Source organism: Numenius arquata, chromosome 24 (assembly GCF_964106895.1).
Source record: "Numenius arquata chromosome 24, bNumArq3.hap1.1, whole genome shotgun sequence".
Taxonomy (NCBI): Eukaryota; Metazoa; Chordata; class Aves; order Charadriiformes; family Scolopacidae; genus Numenius; species Numenius arquata.
This window is the reverse complement of record NC_133599.1, coordinates 1963601-1983305: the sequence shown is the minus strand read 5'-3', so window position 1 is coordinate 1983305 and position 19705 is coordinate 1963601. Positions and strand designations below refer to the sequence as shown.

At 52.0% G+C, this 19705-nt stretch overlaps 1 protein-coding gene across 1 annotated transcript in view; it reads left to right on the top strand.

The window, feature by feature from the left end:
* Positions 1-19705, top strand: part of CR1 (complement C3b/C4b receptor 1 (Knops blood group)) — a 66323-nt gene that overhangs the window by 2101 nt on the left and 44517 nt on the right. Inside the window, exons 5-23 of the mRNA XM_074163525.1 lie at positions 472-654; positions 1218-1406; positions 3054-3236; positions 3578-3766; positions 3925-4104; positions 4240-4409; positions 4615-4760; positions 6072-6178; positions 7754-7933; positions 9385-9567; positions 10156-10344; positions 10696-10875; positions 11363-11562; positions 11815-11969; positions 14403-14554; positions 15038-15229; positions 15875-15974; positions 18010-18092; positions 18589-18783. Of these exons, the coding sequence (XP_074019626.1) occupies positions 472-654; positions 1218-1406; positions 3054-3236; positions 3578-3766; positions 3925-4104; positions 4240-4409; positions 4615-4760; positions 6072-6178; positions 7754-7933; positions 9385-9567; positions 10156-10344; positions 10696-10875; positions 11363-11562; positions 11815-11969; positions 14403-14554; positions 15038-15229; positions 15875-15974; positions 18010-18092; positions 18589-18783 (3156 nt within the window). The remainder of the gene's footprint in view (positions 1-471; positions 655-1217; positions 1407-3053; positions 3237-3577; positions 3767-3924; positions 4105-4239; positions 4410-4614; positions 4761-6071; positions 6179-7753; positions 7934-9384; positions 9568-10155; positions 10345-10695; positions 10876-11362; positions 11563-11814; positions 11970-14402; positions 14555-15037; positions 15230-15874; positions 15975-18009; positions 18093-18588; positions 18784-19705) is intronic.

Below are 19705 nucleotides of genomic sequence, written 5' to 3'. Positions count from 1 at the left end.
AACAATCTCCTTTATGTGCCGGAATTGCCTCTTGCAGATGAGCCCCTCTCCGTTTGGCAGCAGCAACAGGATTTAGGGTCTTCCCTGGCAGGGACTGTGGCTGCTCACAGTCACCAAGTCACCAGGGGAGACGGGAGTGGGATTTTAGTGGCGTTCGCAGACCAGGCGGTGCATCCCGCCTGCCAGCCTGTGTAAAACATAGTGCCTGAAAAGAACTCAGAAAGCTGCTGTGATGCCTGCTGCCTCTCCTATGTTCATCTTATCCTTTGCTGTAATAAAAAGTATGAAATTAAATAAAATAATATTGTAATATGGAGTAAGGAGTCCAAAAATATCACGTCGGCCTGCTACCTTATCATGTCCATTTTCAGCCTTTTTGGTGAATGCATCTTATGCTGCGAGAATGTTTTTCGTACCCTACTCTCCCCTCTCGAGCATAATTTCCTAAGTGGTGGCGTTTCCCTGGCGCAGTGGTGGACTGTGGGACTCCGAGCGTGGAGAACGGCAAGCTGCTGAGCGGGTACCGGGCCGAGTACACCTACAGAGACACCGTCGTCTTCGACTGTAACTTCCGCTACACCATGAACGGCAGCGACACCTCCACCTGCAGCCAAAGCGGCGTCTGGGACCCCCCGCTGCCCCTCTGCCAGCTCAGTGAGTGCATGGACCCAGCGCTGCTTCCGTGAAGTTCCCACCCACCTCTGCCCACCCTTTCATTAGGTCTTGAAAGAGTTACCTTTTTTTGATTTTTTTTTTTTTTTTTTTTTTTTTCCCCGATCTCTCTGCAGCGCTAAGGCGACTTTCGGAATTTATGACTTGGGGCCGTAGAGGCTAAAGCCTTGTCCCACTCAGGCTGCTGAGCATTTCTCAGTAGAACTCAAAGGGCCTTTGATTAACCCTGGATTGGGCCTAAATTAACCTTACTGCACTTTATTTTAAAGTTTGTTGGGAGCCTCAGATAGCATAAACTTTATTAGAAATTACATGTTGTTGTAACAGGGAAGATTACTATGCAGTCCAAAATTATTCAGATGTTCTCATTTGTCTCCTTTGCATTCACTCTTTAGCATTACTGAATTCAGGTGATTAAGTGCATCTTGGAGAGAACAACGTGAGCCCATGATTTTTCCCAAAATTCTCTCTTTTATGTTACACACCGTTATGGGTCTCGCTGATTTATCACTGGCAATGTCCCTAAACGGCACTTTCCTTCCTAGGCAGCTGTGACGACCCTCCGGATGTGCCTAATGCTGTTAAAGCAAAACTTGCTGGCAATTTGTTTCCCGTGGAGACTGTCATTACCTACGAGTGCAGGGAGGGCCACCAGTTCAGCCCGGGAGAAACCACGCGGCACATTAAGTGTCTGCCGGATTTCACGTGGTCTGAAACTCCGCATCCTTGTGAAAGTAAGTGTGTGTTCCCTCGGCTGCCTTACCCTTTGGATTTGGCAAAATTATTCCCGAATGAAGAAACTGTATGTGCTGTGGTGCTGTGAGGGAGAGCGGGGGGACGCTCCGGGTGCCCAGCTTGGTGTGTCTCTGGTCTTTGCTGTGACTCTCGAGCTCCTTTGATTTGGTCCCCAGCCACAGGGTTTTCTCTCCTTTATTTACCAGTATTTTTTTCTAGTCCCTTCAACCCCTGTAAAAAGTCACTGCGCTGTCGAGGACTCCTTGCTCCATCCACGGGGAGGTTGTGGTTGCAGAGTCCCTCGCAAACACCCCCAGGAGCACACAGGGACCCTGTTGGGGCAGATTTAGCGATGTGTCTGTGTCTTAAAAATCCTTCGCCCTCCTGTTTATGATGAATCTGCTGTCGGCCAGGTGGCTTTGCCATGGTTTCACACTTGCTCATGTTTGGCATTTCTCAGGAATTCGTTGCTCAAATCCAGACATCAGGAATGGAAGGCTCTCATATATATGGGAAGCGAAAGAAAATTATGAGTATGGAGACAGCCTGGAAGTTACGTGTAACGAGGGCTTTGCTTTCAAAGGCCATAGCAGAGGCATCATGCTTCGGTGTACCATTGATGGTAGATGGGATCCAGCAGTAGTGGAGTGCACTCCAGGTAGGCGAGAGCTGGTGAAGCGTGGTGGCTTGGTGACTGCTTTTTTTTTTTTTTTTTTCACTGCAAAGGTTTGGGTCACTCTGTACAGAGTAGTTGTCTGCTGACATTCCCAGAAAAATCTACAGCTGACATTAGATAACGGTAGTATTAGCCAAGGAGAATTTTGGTCCACTGTATCCCAGATCTGGTCCTCCTGTGTTAACTTGGAAGAAATAGGCAGCAAAAGATTCAAATTGATTGATTGCTGCGGGAAAAGTACGGGGTTTTGGCAGAGGTGGGGTGTTGGGAGCTTTTAGAGGCTTCCAAGAGGTTCCTGAGAAGCCTGGGAGACACTTGCCCAGCTGGAAGGGGATGTGGTTTGTGCTTTGGCCAACAGCTGGGCTGCTTTGCTGACACAAGGCTTGGAGGCAGAAGGATGTTCTCAATGCATTTCCCCTCTCAGAAGAAAATGCAACAGCACAAAAAAGTGACACTGCTGAAACGAATAACCTGGCAATGGGGCACAACAGCAATATCAGCGAGCTGCTGGAAGTGGCCTGAGCCCCAAAACTCAGGAAAACCTTGACAGGAGGAGAGAGCCTGCTCCACCTCAAAGGGCAATCAGCATTAGAACATGGATGATTCCTTGTCCTGCCCTAACGCTGCCTGTGAGGTGCTCAGCATCCTCAGGAGTGCAGCTCGGTGGGAAAGCCGGGGCTGCAGCCCCTGGGATAACGGTGCGTGGTGCTGAGAGCCCCGAGAGGAGGCTCGGTCAGGCACGGACCCAGCTCTGCAGCATGAGCCTTTCCCAACAGCCTCAGAAAAACCTGACTGTAGAAGCAGAAACTCCTTTAGTATTACACAGGCAGCTCTGAGACCTGCACCTGGGTGATAGTCACCTTTTTTCCCAGGGTTCAGATGTTCTTGATGATTCTCTTCTCCATAGAAACCCCCTTCACTGAGTTCATTCTGAAAATACAAGATATTCTTTCTTTTCCCTTGTTTCTAGTACCTCGATGCCCAAAGCCGGATACTGCTCACGGAAGGGTGGTCTATAACAGCAAAAATGACTACACAGTTGGGACCCAGCTGAGGCTGGCGTGTGATCCGGGCTATGCCCTCAGGGGCCGGGACGTGACAGTGTGTCAGGCTGACACGAGCTGGGCTCCCCCGTTACCGTTCTGTGATAAAGGTACGTGTAACGCAGCGCTGAGAAGAAAACTCATGCATCAGAGACAGACCTGCCTCCAGCGTCTGCTTCTGGGGAACAGGACGATGATCACCAGTTTGTGGGCTGAAGGCGTTGAGGTGTCTTCTCCCTGGGGTTGTGACCCAGGTGGGAGCTGAGAGAGAAGTGGGAGCCTTGAGAGATGGTGTGAGAGGCAAGAAGCCAGGCAGCAACTTCATGTGAATCTGCCGCCCTCCAGACATGAAGTTACCTCTTGTACTGATTTCCCAGAAGCAATTTTGATTCTCACCTGAATATGATAACTGCACGTTTCTATTTTTTAATCAATTCCCTTTATTCCACAGTCTGTGGCCCCCCTCCACAAATCACCAACGGGCAGCACTCTGGCCTGGGGCAGGAGCAGTTCCCCTACGGCGCAGAGGTGACCTACAGCTGTGTAGAGGGTCTGTCCCTCATTGGGGACGAGTCCATCTACTGCATCTCCGACGACGGGGTGAACCTGGCGTGGAGTGGACCTGCCCCGGAGTGCAGGGGTGAGTCCTTTCTCCCGGATGGGATCAAACCGGAGCCAGGAGCTGGGAATGATGCTGGGGCTAAGCCAAACCCACCCCACATCAGGGAGAGCGGCTCTGCCCCGTTGTCCCCGGGGACGGGCAGCAGCCAAGCCCACCGCTGCTCTCTCTCCCCGCAGTGGTCCGGTGCCCCAAGCCCGTAGTCGAGAGGGCCAGGATGACCCCGCAGAGGCTGACGTTTCCCTACGGGGCAGAGGTGCGGTTCTCCTGCGAGGAAGGCTTTGTGCTCCGTGGCGATGCCGAGAGCCGGTGCCTGGCCGACGGCGCCTGGCACCCTCCCCTGCCCTCCTGCCAGCCAGGTGGGTACCAGACCCCGGCACAGGCCAGGGATGCTGCTCCTTTGGATCACCAGCCACAGGTGGAATTTGCAGGGAGTTTTCCCCTCTGTCTCCTCCCATTTCATTATTTTTTTTTGACATGCATTTTCCTTTCAGTTCAGTGTCCCCAACCCGCAAAACAGGGGGACATGACGATTCGGAATCCTAAATTATGGTACTTGGTGAATGAAACTCTGCAGTTCCACTGCAAGCGCGATGGCCGTTCACAAGGAAATTCAGTATCTACCTGTTCAGCTAACGGCACTTGGATACCACCGCCCATGTGTGTGAGTACCACCATCTGGCCAGGCTTTGTCTGTGTCTTGCCCCATTTAGAGCCCAGAATAGCACTGGTCCGACCTTCCGCAATGTGGCTACTTGGTTCCAGCAGGGCTGGCCTGATGGAGGGGCTGCAGGAGGAGGGGGTGCACAGCACGTAGGTCCCTGCAGCGGAGTCTCATGCCCTCTGTCTTTGTTTTGGTTCTTTTAAAGGAAAAGCGTGATACCTGTGAGAAGATTCTTCGATGGGGGGAAGCTTTCCCGTGTGGAATTCCTCTGACAGAACTGAAGACTCTGCTGGAAGTCCATAAACTGTACCTGGAGATCCAGAAACTTGAAAAGGAGCTAAAAAGCACAGCGTACGGCTGACTGTCATCGCTGGTATCGTAGGAACCGTCCTCTTTGCGTGTTGAATAATCATGCTGACTGAGGATTTTTTTATGACTTCTTAATTTGTGCTAATACTTAAGTAGCCAGAACAAAATTTACCAATCAGTCAAGGAACAGCTTTGGTCATACGGGGGAGTCAGAAAGTGACGACTTCTGGCTCATTCTGTTAGAGCTCACTGGGTTAGGTTTGTACGTCCCTTCATACGTTTCAAAGCTTTCCATTTAGCTATGTTTGTTTTACTGACAAGTGTGCGGTTGGAAAGGGACTGAGTGGAGAGTAAACCGTGGTCGGAGCTGAGCAGGCGCCGTACAGACAGGGACCATCACGGCGAGAGCCACCGGCCCCGCACTCGCCCCACGACTGCTGCACCCCTTCAGCTGCGCTGAAGTATTGTATATATGATGAGAGCAGCAAGGGGCAATACTGGAATATCTTCCAGTGGTATTTTCTGGAATAGCTTCCAGTATTGCCCCTTGCTGCTCTCATCATATATGCTGCATTCATTATCGTGAGCAAGCACTTACCTGCTTAATTAGCTGTGACCTTCAGAGCAGGCGTGATGAGGAAAACTTCGAAGCCTGTCTTCTAGCAAAACCAAAGGGCCAGGTTTTCTTCCCAAGTGGGACAGAGGATGTATCTGAGGCCACGGCAGTGCCACTCACCGCCTCTTTGTGTGCACCCCAAGAGTGGTTGTTGGGAATAAAAGTGTAAAGGAAGAAGCAGCTGAATGTTTTCCTGCGATGTCCAGTAAAGGGGAAGCGCGCTGTTAACACGCACTTTGTGATCGGACCAATACTCCTTCACCACCAGATTATAATAAAGCTGCAATTGCAATGACAGCTGTGTCTGGCTTTTAATAATTCTGCCCTATCTATAGTAAAGGAAAGAGGAGCTTCAACAATCAGCGCTTGATTGGGCACGGAGGGCTGCTGTTCCCTGGGCACAGTGCAGGGGTGTGCGGCAAAGCGAATGCACAGCACCCACCGGCAGCTCCCTGCGCCTCAGGCACGAGGCCAGGATGCTGCAGAGCCATTCCAGCTGTAAAACACCTTTATTCCCGCTGTCCTCGCCGGGGAAGAAGGCAGAGCAGCATTCCCGTCCTCGCCAGAGAGCTCAGAGCGGGCAGCCCTCGCCTCGGGCAGGTCAGAAGGGCTGGGGGGGGTGGCAGTGTCAGCGTGGCTTGTGTGGCCTGTCCCCAACTTCCCACAGCTGCTTCCCCTTCCCCGGCGGGCTCTCGGCAGGGACAGCCTCTCCCCTTCCCACAGTGCTGCCCCGGAAGCTCCCGCACCATGCCGGAGTTTCTCCCCGCCATGCCGGCGTTTCTCCGTGGGCTGGGGCAGCTCCTGGCAGCGGTGGTGCTTGTGCTGCAGCCGGCTGGCAGCCTCGGTGAGTGTCGCTCCCCTGCTCGTTCCCTCTGCTGCCGTGGCTCAGCTTCGCTTGCGGATCAAATACGTAACGATTTGGTTGGGAGAATTCATCTGCCTCATTCTTGAAGTCACTGCTAACCTCTTTCTGTGCCCGATGTTCTTTGTAAGGGTGACCTGAGCTCGGTGGCTGCTGCTAATTGCCCATTTCTCCTCTTCAGCTGCACCTCTAGATACTTGCAAAGAGCCACCCAAAATTCCCAACTCTTTCTGAAGTCTCGCGTTGGGGTACGGATCCTCCCTGGGACCAGTGTTAAGCACGGCTGGCTCGGAGGCTACGAGCTTGTCCCTTGTCTGCAGAGCTTCTCCTGGTCTGGAGTTCAGAGCTTGTGTCTCGGGGAGTAGATATCACCCTTCGCCTCCATCATCCGTGCGGTGGCTGAGAAGTTGTTCTCAGGGTTGGAGGGTGTCCCTACGGTCAAAGACGCAGATGGTGGTGAGATGGAGAGAGTCAATTAGACAGGTAATAGCTTTTACCGTTTAATTGGAAGGGTCACAGTTAGCAATTTGAGTGGTACCAAGGTTGATGCTTGAGCACTGAGGCAGCCTGTAGACATGCTGATGAAGGTAGGTGGCGAGTTGTCACGCATCCCGCAGACTGGCTTCAGTACAGGAGGAGGGGGGGGGTGCTGAGTAACGTTTCCAGGAAGGGGAATAACCTGCAGTTTCTGAATAGAAGTTGACAGTTCCTTTAAAAACAGGCCTTTTGAGAAACTTCTCCAGTGTGCGCAGGGTCCCCAGTGCCTCCCTGCAGAGGCATCTGCTGCCCCCCGGCTGCCAGCGCCGTCTTTACACCCTTGTTTTGTTTTGTTTTTAAATTCACGGTGTTTAGTCCATTTTCCACGTTACCAACAGGGTGCCGACACCTAAGCGGGGACCAGGGAAGACACGTATGTGTACGGAGACGCTCTTTCCACGGGGATCAGTACCCAAGGCAGCATCACCATCACTGTCCCGGCACGGGGCCTGGGATGCTGCTGTTCCAGGCTATGAACTTCAGCACAGGCACACTGTGTCTTGGTGACCTGCCCACATCTGTTGTAAGGCGTGAGGAAATCCCCATTACAGCTGCCTTTAGTTGAATTTTCTCTGTTGTTGCAGTTTGTGACCAGCCCCAAAATATTTCTTGTGGGAGATACAGTAGCTGGACAAGATCGTGTTTTGTTGGGACGTTGTGTACGTGTGTGACAGAGGTTGTGCAGTTGTTGGAGAACATCTTGTAAAGCTGGAGATGGGGTGCCAGCACCCTGGAGTCACCCCGCTCCTGAGTGCACAGGGGAGTTGTTCTCCAACCTGCTGGAGCAAGTGCTGTCAGGAAAGGGCAGAAAGAGTGTTTTATTGTGTGCAATGGAAACGCTACACCTTTGGAGCCCTACTGACCATGGCTGCTCAAACAGGCTTATTAACCCCTCATTTCCCTGCCTCACTTGCTGCATTTGTTAAACTGATTTGTCTTCTCTTACCAGAGGGAGGAGCAGCGACAGTTTCTCACCGTAAGAATAACCCTGAAAAGCCCTGTTTGTTTGGTGATCCACAGAGGCTCAGTGTCCCGTCCCGGACATCACGCACGGGCAGCTGAAACCTGCACGGAACTTCACCGAGGGCAGCACGGCCACGCTCCAGTGCGATGCCGGCTACATCCCCGTGGGTGGCTCCACCACCCTGCGGTGCCTGGGCAACGGCAGATGGTACCCGCGGGTGCCCGCCTGCGCCCTAGGTAGGCTCAGAGCTCTCTTCTCCGTACCTTGCCTCCCATGTGTAATTCCCTGCCTGTATTTCACTAAAAGCATGTGTAGTGTTGGCAGGAGAGGGCTTGGAGTGCAACTGACTGCACCGCCTGATGTTTGGTGGCTGGATTCAGTCCACCATTCATTTATTGGTCTCTGAAACTCCCGGAAAGGAGGGTGTGGAGAGGTGGGGGTCGGTCTCTTCTCCCAAGTAACAGGCGATAGGACAAGAGGAAGGAGCCTCAAGTCGCACCAGGGGAGGCTTAGATTGGATATAAGCAAAAATTTCTTCACCAAAAGGGTTACCAAGCATTAGAACAGGCTGCCCGGGGGAGGGGTTGAGTCGCCATCCCTGGAGATATTGAAAACACGTGTAGATGCGGTGCTGAGGGACGTGGGTGAGCGGTAACTCGGCAGTGCTGGGTTAACGGTTGGACTTGATGATCTTATGGGTCACTTCCAACCAGAACGATTCTCTGACTCCCCTCCTCTCTGTCACCGCCCCTGGGTACCGTGGCAGGGCTGTCCCTCCCCCACTGCAGGTGTCCCCAGCGAGATGCAGAAGTGCGCAAGAATAAAGACTCGTTAGATTCACCACATCCTTTGGTGAATCCTTTTCCCCTTTCAGTTCACCCCCCCCGTACCCCACAGCGATGCTGAGGGTCCCTTGCTTCTCTCTGGGGTTCCTGCCCTTGCGTGAGGGGCAGGCTGGGCTCCCCGAGGGCACAGCTCAGCTTTGTCCCCAGCTCTGAGGGTCCGTGTTGTCCCCTGCTCTGGCACCAGGTCAGTGTCCCTACCCTCCTGCCGTCAATAATGCCGACCGAGACCCTCAGCGCGCCTTTCCAGTTGGGACAACTGTGACCTACTTCTGCAGATCCGGGTACACTCTGCTCCCCGAAGTCTCCCCAGTAACTACTTGCCTTAAAAACTTCACATGGTCCGTGATCCCAGAGCTTTGCCAGAGTAAGTACGCCATTTCCTTCACTTTTCCAGCAAAGCATCAATTTAACGATGTGGAAATAACATCGTTTTTGTGTGGGGCTGTGCCACAGGGACTTTACTGAGCCGTGCTTTGGCTCTCACTAATAATAATTTTGCTTTTCAAAGGGTAGCGTGGCTGAAAAGAAATAGCTGCAATTTACGCTGCTTATTTAGCTGTTCAAACAACGATGCAGTTCGTAACATACCATCCTTTCAGCACAATTTATAGCTAATCACAGGGCTCAGATCATTCTGCCTTCCAAGAGAAATTGTTGGTACCACATAATTGCCATCCCTGAGCGTGCCGGGTCTGGTTAGAGAAGTCTGTTGGCTTTAACAGGCCACCCGGCAGGCTCTCTGGGTCAGAGAGCCGCCACCGTGGGAAAACACTCCCGTGTTTTCCTGCTCTCCCCTCCTGAGCCAAACCATGGAGGCTCGTTCTGACACGGGTGTTCCTCAGAGACTCAGTGTCCCAGCCCGGCCATCTCCCACGGGAGAGAGACCACCCCCAGGAAAGCCGAATACAACTTCGGGCACCAGGTGGAATTCCAGTGTGACCTCGGGTACGTGCTGAGGGGCAGCCGGAGGATCCAGTGCTGGGCTGACGGGACGTGGCGACCCCCGGTGCCGTTCTGCGACAAGGGTGAGCATGGATGGGGTGAGCGCTGAGGGATGGACGGAGGGAGCATGGTGGGTGCCGGGAATCGCATCTCTGCAGCGGGTGGGAACAGCAGTGAGGAAATCGCGTAACCTCAGCATCGCTTCTCGGAGAAGATGGTGTTAGGAGCAGGGGTCCAAGTCCCAGCATTACATGGCTTTAAGGTTTTCCTCTTCTATCAAAACTGTAATTGATTAAATGTTTTGAGTAATGGGACTTGCAGCCGTTCCTCTGAGGACTGTTTAAGGGGTTTATGATACAATTCCCTGCCCCTGTTTATGAGCAGGATCATTTCTCATGGGAAAGAGGAGGGGATAAGAGAAGGTCGGCTGAAGTGGGGGGAAGGATGCCCACACTGAGGTCCTGGGGCTGTGCTGGGATGGTTGGCTGGGTCAGTCTGGGAACACTGGCAGAGCCAGGGCCAAAACTGGTGAAAAGTGAGGAGGACTTTAGGAGAGCAGCCCTAAGTATAAACATCGGGAACTGGCTTCTCCTGTTACTGGCCTGCACTTCTCTGTCTCCCTGCACGAATGAAGAAAATCTTAAATTGTTCCTTTCTCAATTCTCTCGTAGTTTGTGGTCCCCCTCCAAAAATCGCCTACGGGCAGCACACTGACTTGAGAACAGAGCAGTTCCCCTACGGCTTAGAAGTGAAGTACAGCTGTGCAGAGGGTCTGTCCCTCATTGGGGACGAGTCCATCTACTGCACCTCCGATGACGGGGTGAACCTGGCGTGGAGTGGACCTGCCCCGGAGTGCAGGGGTGAGTCCTTTCTCCCGGATGGGATCAAACTGGCGCCAGGAGCTGGGAATGATGCTGGGGCTAAGCCTCTGCCCTGGTCCAGGAGCTCCAAACCCAGAGCCGCTTAATGCCCAGGCAGCTCCTCTGTCTCCTGTGCGAAGGTCTCAGCACCACGAGCTGCTCAGGAACACCAGGGACTGGTGGGGTCTCCTTGGGGGCTGCAACAGGCAGCTGAGGATCAATTCTTGCGTTTGAGTGTAAAAGTGATGCCGAGAATATCAAGGAGAGCGGCTCTGCCCCGCCTGACCTGGTTCCCCGTTGTCCCCGGGGACGGGCAGCAGCCAAACCCACCGCTGCTCTCTCTCCCCGCAGTGGTCCGGTGCCCCAAGCCCGTAGTCGAGAGGGCCAGGATGACCCCACAGAGGTTGACGTTTCCCTACGGGGCAGAGGTGCGGTTCTCCTGCGAGGAAGGCTTTGTGCTCCGTGGCGATGCCGAGAGCCGGTGCCTGGCCGACAGCGCCTGGCACCCTCCCCTGCCCTCCTGCCAGCCAGGTGGGTACCAGACCCGGGGTCCCAGCGTTGAGATGCTGTGTCTGCCCTCGGGGCTCCCCTACTGCCTTCCCCTCTCTGCAGAAGAAACAGCTGATGTTTACCAGGAAATAGCTGGGTTTTTCTCGACAGTCCTGTATAACGGAGGCTCTGAGACAGGCCAGGAGACACCATCGTCACTGACTTTCTCTTCAGTGCACATTCTTACCGACCAATGTCCATGTGCAGGCTCCTGCATAGGGGTGCCTGGGGTGAGACACTGTCAGAAGACAGCAAACGTGTAACACCTCTCTGGGGCTGATCAGACCTTCTCCCTCCCCTCTCGAAGGGCCTGGGGAAGTAACTGTGCTTTAATATTTGCTTTCACAGCTCCGCGGATTTAAGTTCACCTGCGCTGGCTCAGTCTTCACAGATTTCTTAGGGTTTTTTTCTACCTACATAACGACAGCCCTCCCGCTGAGCTGCCTTCTGCTGTGGCTTTGCCTTTCAGTTCTCTGTCCACAACCACACGTGGCCAACGGACGGCTGAAAAACACTTCGGTTGTTAAAACGTGGTACGAAACAAACACAACTGTTGCTTTTGAATGCCTTCCTGGATACCGCTTTTCAGAGGATGGAGACCTGGCTTCAGAGGATTCCAGGACAGCCACATGCTTGCCTAATGGCAAGTGGACGCCACTGCCCACGTGTGTAAGTACCACAATCTGGCTGAGATCCTGGATGGATGCTGCCTGACTTCTAATACAAAAAATAACTGTTTGAACTTAAAATCTTTAGTTTTATGGTACCGATGGGGGATGCAGACTGCGTTGGGGCAGCGTATGGCAAACGGGACAGACGTTCAGGCTCAGAGCTGAGGAGTGGGTGGCTCTCCATCTGCTGCAGTGCAATCTCACGTGCTTTTTTTCTGGGGTTTGTTTGCTTTGTTTTACTTTTTAACAGAAGCAAAGTGACGTGGATGTATGTGAAGAGGTTCGTTACATTAGAACGGTCTTTGAGTGTGATGTGCCTATAGCAGAAGTGAAAACTCTACTGGAAATAGAAAAACTGTTTCTGGAGATTAAAAAACTAAAGCTGGAACTAGAAAACTTGAACAAGTGAGTTCTGTGATGCACTGTAATGATCACCTTTCCTTTGGTGAACACAAAGTTTGTGTAGTCACAGTATATATAAGAAGGCTCCTGGTGACTTTACGGTTCATGCTTGCATGCCTATAGCCAGAGAAATAATAACCAGTGTATGGGAGACTGCTTTTCCCATGCTAGATGCCACAGCACAGAGAGATTTTTGCTCTTTTCCTTAAATCTGACAAGCTCGATTTGATATTTAACAAGCGTGTTGCTCCACAACTTATTTTAGGAAGCACAGTAAGAAATTAAATTGACCTACTGTGAGTCACTGAATAAACTGTGCTGAGAGAAGAGGGACCGAAGTCCAGGGCAGTAACCTTCTAGCAGAGATGGGTGTCTGGTTCTCCGCAGGTGCTTCTGCTGGGGTCTTCCAGCCGGTGATTAGTGCAATGCCTCAGCCCCTGCCCGTACCAATCTCAGCCTGTCACAGCATTAAGTGCTGCTTCTAGTCAGAAACAGCAGTGAAGTGAGCATTTAACTACCCGATTCCTGTTAATCTTGCTGGTGATCTCTATTGATCTGGCTGAGGGCAGTTATGTATAAGAAGTGCGTTTGTAAAAGCTTCTCTTCCCTTGTCCCTGGATTTAAAGCAGGCAACAGGTTTCTGGCTCAGCACTGTTATCGACAGATATCTGCGGTGGTGTCATCTTCCATGTCCCTATTTCTGGCAGGCAAATGCTAAGAATAGATGTTGTAAGTTTAAGTGTAGAGAATCAGAGTGTTCTTATTACTCCATAAGCGATGATCAGAGCTCTGTGATGCAGCGATTACTCCTTCCCTCCAGGATTGCAATAAAGATGCAGATGCAACCATGGGTGTCTTGTAGTCTGTCACGCTGGCTGTACATCAGGCACGTTTCCAGCATGGTCCAAAGGTCGTTCCGATAGACAGCCGAGCCCTGGCAGGTCCTCGGGGTGCTGGGGAGCCACAGCCAGCACAGCAGCGTGGTGCTGCCCCGGCTGGGTGGGAGCAGGGGGAGCATCTTCTCCTGCACAAGCAATTTGCAGCAGTATATCATTGCCAGATGCAAGCTTCTATGAGTATTAGAGTCGCTTTAAAACTTACTAGAGCCTAAAGCACAAAACCCAGGGAAGAAGAGGTGGTGTCTCCCATCTTTAGGCAGAAGGATGCTTTGGTCCTGGGCTTCACCATGTCACGGTGAGGAGATCTGCAATGAGGCACTCTCAGACCCACTCCGGTTCTCCCTGTGCCACCAGAAGAGCGGGACGGCACCCTCCTGATGTGACACCTCGCTCCCCCGGGACTGCAATCACAAAGTGTCTCATCTCCCTGTGTGAGGCTCGAAACCCATAAGCGTGCATAAGAACTGGGTGTTACGTCCCACATGTATCTAAGAACGTGTTTGAGTAGTTGTGCCTGATGTCAGACGGGATATTTCAGAGCGTTAGTCAGTGCACAGATGTTCACTCACACCCATTCCTAATTACAAATGAGTCAGGCAATCAAGAAAAAAATTAACAAACAGAAAGGACAATGCTTATATTTTTTGCTTCGCTAACTCTGCTTATGGAAACTCAGCGCTGCGTTACCTGCCAGCAAATGACTAAGTAGGCATTTTCCTACCCTGCATACAGGCTGGGGCTTGGGGGGGGGCTCTTCTGCTCCGGTAGCATTTGGGTTTGGTAAAGCTGTGCTAGTCAGTGCTCACTGCCAGTCCCAGGTCAAACAAAAGGGTTGAGTTATTCCCCCATCCCTTGGTGGGGCAGGAGGACCTGGAGGCTCTTCCTGAGGCTGTGGATGACAGTCGTCCCCACCCCTGGCTGCTCTCCGTGTCTCTGCTGGAGGGTTTAGCTCCCTGGGTGTTCTGGAGAGGTTTCCACTGCTCCAGAGGCTTGGCTGTGTCTGCCGTGCTGCATCTCATCCCAGCTTCAGAAACAGCCCCTTGGAGCCAACGGTGCTCGACGGAGGAGCACAGAAGTTGCTGCAATGAAGCCTGGAGAACCAGGACGGGGGAAGCGCCCAGGCACCCTGAGCTGCGGGCCACCTGCAATGGCACAGGGGTCTGGCCACTGCACGCTGCTCCTGGCCTTGCTGGGGCTCCTAGGCATTCCTGTGGCTCACAGTGAGTACGGGGATGCGGGATGCGTGGGGAGAACCAGAGAGACCTGCCCAGGTCTCACCTTGCTGCTCAGCGGCTGAGGAGAGTGATACCACCACCCTCAAGCCTGGGGACCCGTTGCCTGATGCTCTCGGAGATGCTTTCACGGATGCTCTCTGGGATGCTCTCACGGATGCAGCCCTGCCTGATGCCTTTGCCCAGAGGGAAGCCTGGATGCTCATTGGGGCTGGGGAAGGGGCCAGGGAATGGAGTCCTCACCTGAGAAGGTCTTCTCCTGCCCCAGGTGAATGTGGGCCCCCCCCCCGCATGACACACTCCAGACCGTCCAGCGATGAGCACGCCAGCAGCTTCCCCGTTGGATCCAGGGTGACGTACACGTGCATCAAGGGCACCGTCAAAATCCCAGGGAGGTCGGACACGGTGGAGTGCCTGCCCGGCGCACGCTGGTCACAGCTGCCCGAGCCCTGCAGCCGTAAATACCTCCCTTCTCTGAAACACGGCTCCTTCCTCTCTCTCTCTCGTCTTAAAACTTCTGTCCCTTACGGCAGCTGCTCTGCCATGGCACCACCTCTCCTGGCCAGGTCCAAAGCCCCTTCCCTTGGCTGCCCTTGGTCAGAGCTGCTGATGGGTGCAGGGTCTGTGCCTGTCTTCGAGGGGGTCAGTGGGACGGTGGCTGGAGCCCAGGATGCTCGTGCATCTCCCGAGCCCCGGCTGCGCACGCATGAGACTTCTTACTTCCCTCTAACAGCTTTGCCTGTGCAGTTAATGCATCTTCATCTCCATTTTGCAAAAGATGCGTTCAGCAGGATGGCAGCCTGATAGGAACACAGGAGTCACCTGCGATGAACGCGAGGAGCTTTCCAAAAGCGCTGTACAAGAGCATTTCTGTAATTCCAAGGTTTATTTCGTGTGCCTCTGGCGGGCGGCTCTTTCAGGCGCTTTCCTTGACTGCCAGGGAGCTGTGCTGCCCCGACCAGGCTGCGGTTTGCTGCCCTGACCAAGGAGGACGAGAGGATTAATTTCTTTCCTGTTGGGACCAACGTGAGCTACATCTGCCGCCCCGGCTACGAGAACACCTCGGAAAGTTCCCTCACCAGCACTTGCCTTGAGAGCCTGGCGTGGTCGGAGGTTGCGGAGCTCTGCCGGAGTGAGTATCTCTTGGGAAAAGCAGCGGTGGAGTTTGGAGCGGGTCAGGTGGCTGAAATGCAGCCGGGGCTTTATCATCCCAACAGACACATGCTTAATGCAAAATTAGATTGGATACTTCTTGACGTTAATATTTAGGATTGAGCAGCAGGGGTATCAATAGTGGTTTGTTTGTGGTTTTTTTTTTTTCCTGCTGGGGTAAACAGATGTGGTTTGATCCGTTCACATCGGGGCACGGCCCGTGCACAGGGCAAATGCCAATTTGCAATCCTAGCGTTGAACTCCAAAATGACAACAAAGCTTATTTCTGGGGGAAATCCATGTAATATTAAGACAGATGAGGTGGCAGCAATGCATTTGTCACAGCCGAGTAACTTACTGCCAGTCTATCGAGATGGAAATATCTCTTCCCACGCTCCCCCCTGCCCTCCTGCGAGATGCTCATGGCTGTGAGCACAGAGCCCTGATGGGGATCCACACCTTCACCCGCGGCCGGTTCTGGCTCCCACCAGCCCGGCTGGGACACACGGGAAACAAAACGCTTTGGTACCTTTGGGTATAACCCTCTAAGCCTGTCCCTTATTTAGCCTTTTTTATTCCTCCATGGCCGTGTGTCCCCGCTAACGCCGGCCTCGCTCTCCGGCAGGACGGTCCTGCGGTGAGCCGGGAGCGCTGCCCGGGGGCAGGACGCTGGTTCTCACCGACCTCCAGTTCGGAGCGAGAGTGAACGTGTCCTGCGAAGACGGGTGAGTGGTGGGGCCGTGCCCGAGCTCCAGTGCACCAGTACACCACCAGTGCCGGTGCTGGAACAGAAACTCCATCCGGTGCAATGAACAGGGCTGGGCTGGGATTTCACAAGGAAAGGCTGAGGGACTCGGGTCTTTTCTGTCTGGAGAAGAGAAGGCTGAGGGGGGATCTGATCAACGCCTATAAATACTTAAAGGGTGGGTGTCAGGAGGATGGGGCCAGTCTTTTTTCAGTGGTGCCCAGTGACAGGACAAGAAGAAATGGGCACAAACTTGTACATAAGAAGTTCCACCTAAACATGAGGAGGAACTTCTTTCCTGGGAGGGTGGCAGAGCCCTGGAAGAGGCTGCCCAGAGAGGTGGTGGAGTCTCCTTCTCTGGAGACATTCAAACCCCACCTGGACACGTTCCTGTGGGACCTGCTCTGGGTGGACCTACTCTGGCAGGGGGTTGGACTAGATGATCTCCAGAGGTCCCTTCCAACCCCATATCATTCTGTGATTCACTGTACACCAATCCTACGGTGTTGCTCCGAGTGTAGAGTGTGAGTCTGTTTTTCCACTTGAATTACAGCTTTGGTCTGGGAAGGATAAGACACAGCTGGAGGGAAGGGCCTGAATTTATGGCTGCCTTTTCCTTCAAGTGTCATCCAGAGGAAATTTAACTGCCCTGGGGTATCTATCCCATGGCTGGCTGTACCATCAGTTTATAACTATAGACTTAAACACAGGTTACTTAAAATAATTTCAATTTAACATATTTGAGATATATTGAATAAAAAGGGGTTATGTTTGAATTTTAAAAGTCTGTGATGCTTTGCTAGAAAACTGCAATGAAGCACACTTTCCATGGGTCAGTGAGCTGACTCAGGCTCTCCGCCTGCTTTCAATCAGGGCACATATGCAGCAGACTGACTTGCAAAATTAAGCTCTTAAGTCTCCAGCTGGTATCCCTCCCTCCATCCCTAGCAGGGGATAGCTGGCATCATCTGGCTTGTTCTGCCAGCCTTTGCAGCTGCTTCGAATCTAACAGAGGGGTTTTTCCTCCAGATATTCCCTTAGGATGGACTTGACAGCGTGTCCCCACCCTTCTGGGGTGCAGCTGATCTTTGGAAATACACATCAGGGTGGAGGGATAACATTATCCATCTAACCAAGATCAGATACTATCAATCATGCCCACGTGATGAATTTTTTTGAAAAGGAGGGTGTAATTCAGGGATTGGGGAAGGTGTTGGTGCTGTCAGAACAAGATGTTCTGTTGGTGCTGTCAAGAACAAGATAGCTCCCAGCAGGCCAATCTAAACGGCATTTTGATGGAATGTAGATCCCTGTTGCCCCTCACTGCCTCTGATGTACGTACTGGATATATTTGAGTATTTGCAGAGAGCAGCTGAGCAGGTACACACCAGCTGTCTGCTGTCGTTTGCTTTCCTGGCAAAGCTTTAGCAAAACAGCTACACCCTTACAACCCAAAAGCCACGTGCTAAGGAGGAGGTGACACCGAGGGAGGCTGGGCACCCTGCCCTCTGCCACCAGCACCGAGGGTCCCAGCAGGTCCAGCTGATGGCAGCTGCCTTTAGAGATGCTGGGTGGGCTCAGAGGGAGCTCCTCGCCTCGTCCTGGCGGGGGAAAGGCGCTGGGTGCCACTGCCTGAATCCCAGCGCTGGCTGCTGCCAGGAAGCAGGGAGGAATATGCTGATGCAGCAAATCCGAGCCCACTGCATCCACGTGGGAATCCACATCCAGGCTCAGCACTTTCTGGCATTCGCTGCGTGTGCTCTCAGCCGCCAGCTACGACTTCTCCCATCCTGCAATGAGTCAAAGCAGAGAATCGCCTAAAAATAGATTAACAAGGATCCCGGCAGAGAGCAAGGTGGAGGGGCTCTCCTGTTAACCAGCGCGTACCTGCACGTCTGCTTGCTTTAAAACTGCCTTTTCTACACTCTTCATCATGCTGGTACTGGGGAAAAGAAGTTGTTCTCAGTTTCTGGATAGTTACACGTATTTTTCTTTTCTCATGTGTTTTCACCTAGGTACAAATTAAATGGCAGTCATTTCATCTACTGTCAGCTTAAAGGAAATGGTGTTGAATGGAGTAAACTTCCAACTTGTGAATGTAAGATTAGTTCAACCTTACTTTTGATGCAGTAGGTCCTGCATCCTAATGTCTAATCTAAACCTGTTTCTGTGCTTTGTTTTTGTTGATGTTATGTGGCAGTTCTATCACCAACGCTGCAGCTGAGAAATGCCCATTTTGCTGCTGACACTGTATTTCAGCAGTTTTGTTCCCACAAGATCCACATATTTTCTCATGACCTAAGGTAGCAGTGAAAGGGGAGGGGATGAGATTTCCAGGACTCACAAGCCAGGACACGGCAAGTTGCCTGTTTATTTTTGTGACCCTTGGAGTGAGAGGGAGAAAGCCAGGACAACAGGAACTCTTCAGAAACAAAAGGGGGATGATGGAGACAGGAGTCAGGGCTAGTTGCCCATCTCCAGGTGTCCAAAAAGTCTATTCTCTTCAAGAATCTTTGGTGGACTCAAGAAACATTTTGCTTTTTCATTATTACTGAAGCTCTTAGCAATGCTCACGTTGACCTTCTTTCCTGCAGTAATTACCTGTTCGTCACCTCCTCGAATCAGCAAGGGAAAGCATGATGGAGAAGGTGTAGAAAAATTTGCATATAACTCAACGGTGACTTATATCTGCGACCCTGGCTTCCAGCTCCTTGGAAATGCCAGCATCCGTTGTACCAGCAGGGACAAAACAAACGGAGTCTGGAGCGGAGCCGTGCCTGAATGCAAAGGTGCTTTCACTGGAGTGTAGTATTATTTGAGTATTAATTGGGTTCAGTATTTATTACGAAAAATTTAGTATGCACCAGCTTAACGTACTGTGGTTGCCCAGTACAGGACATGTCAGGCATATGTCATATTGCAATTTTTAAGAGAAAAAAAAAATAAAATGCAGTGCCGCCAAAGAGAGTGAGGAATGAATGGTCTGTGCAAGAAAGGTGCAGTGCTCCGAGCAATACGTCCTCTTTATACCCTAGAGAAAAGAACAGCTGTCAAACTCGGAGCAAAAGAAAACGAAAGGAGTCCTCCTTCCCAGAGTGAGTTGAAATGGTTGTACATTAAGTCTCACGTTCCCCAACTTAATTTGCTCCTTCACCACTTTTCTATGAAAAAGCCGTTTGATGAATTTCACACCGGGATTTTCTTTCTTTTCAGATTCCCGTGGAAATGCCATCCAACCCCCTAAGAAGGCTTCCACGTGGGAAATGAAGCTCAAACTCTATAAAAAGTCACTCCAAAATACCATCTCCTTCTCTCCTTCTTTCTCCAGGACACCAGGTCAGTCCTGGGGGCTCATCTGGAGTTCAGGGGAACTCGTCAATGGGACTCCGTGATTACTCCTAGTCCTATAAACCTGGAGCTTTCATTTTTTTCACGTTTCTCTTCAGTGTCACGGAGCTGTGCTACCTCAGCATTCAGATTTGTTGTACCTTTGTACAAAACCCAAAACTACCATTCTCCTAGGACCAGCCAAGGATCCCTGTGTCCTCCAAAGTACGTGGGGATCTCTGGCATCCTCCCCCAAGCCAGCTGCTTTGAAAACATAAAACGGTCTAAAGTTGCATCATTTTGTGGAAGTGAGTGATTTTTTTTTTTGTCACATTCTTCTATAACTTTTCTCTGTGTAATTTATATCTTTTGCTGATCGGGCGT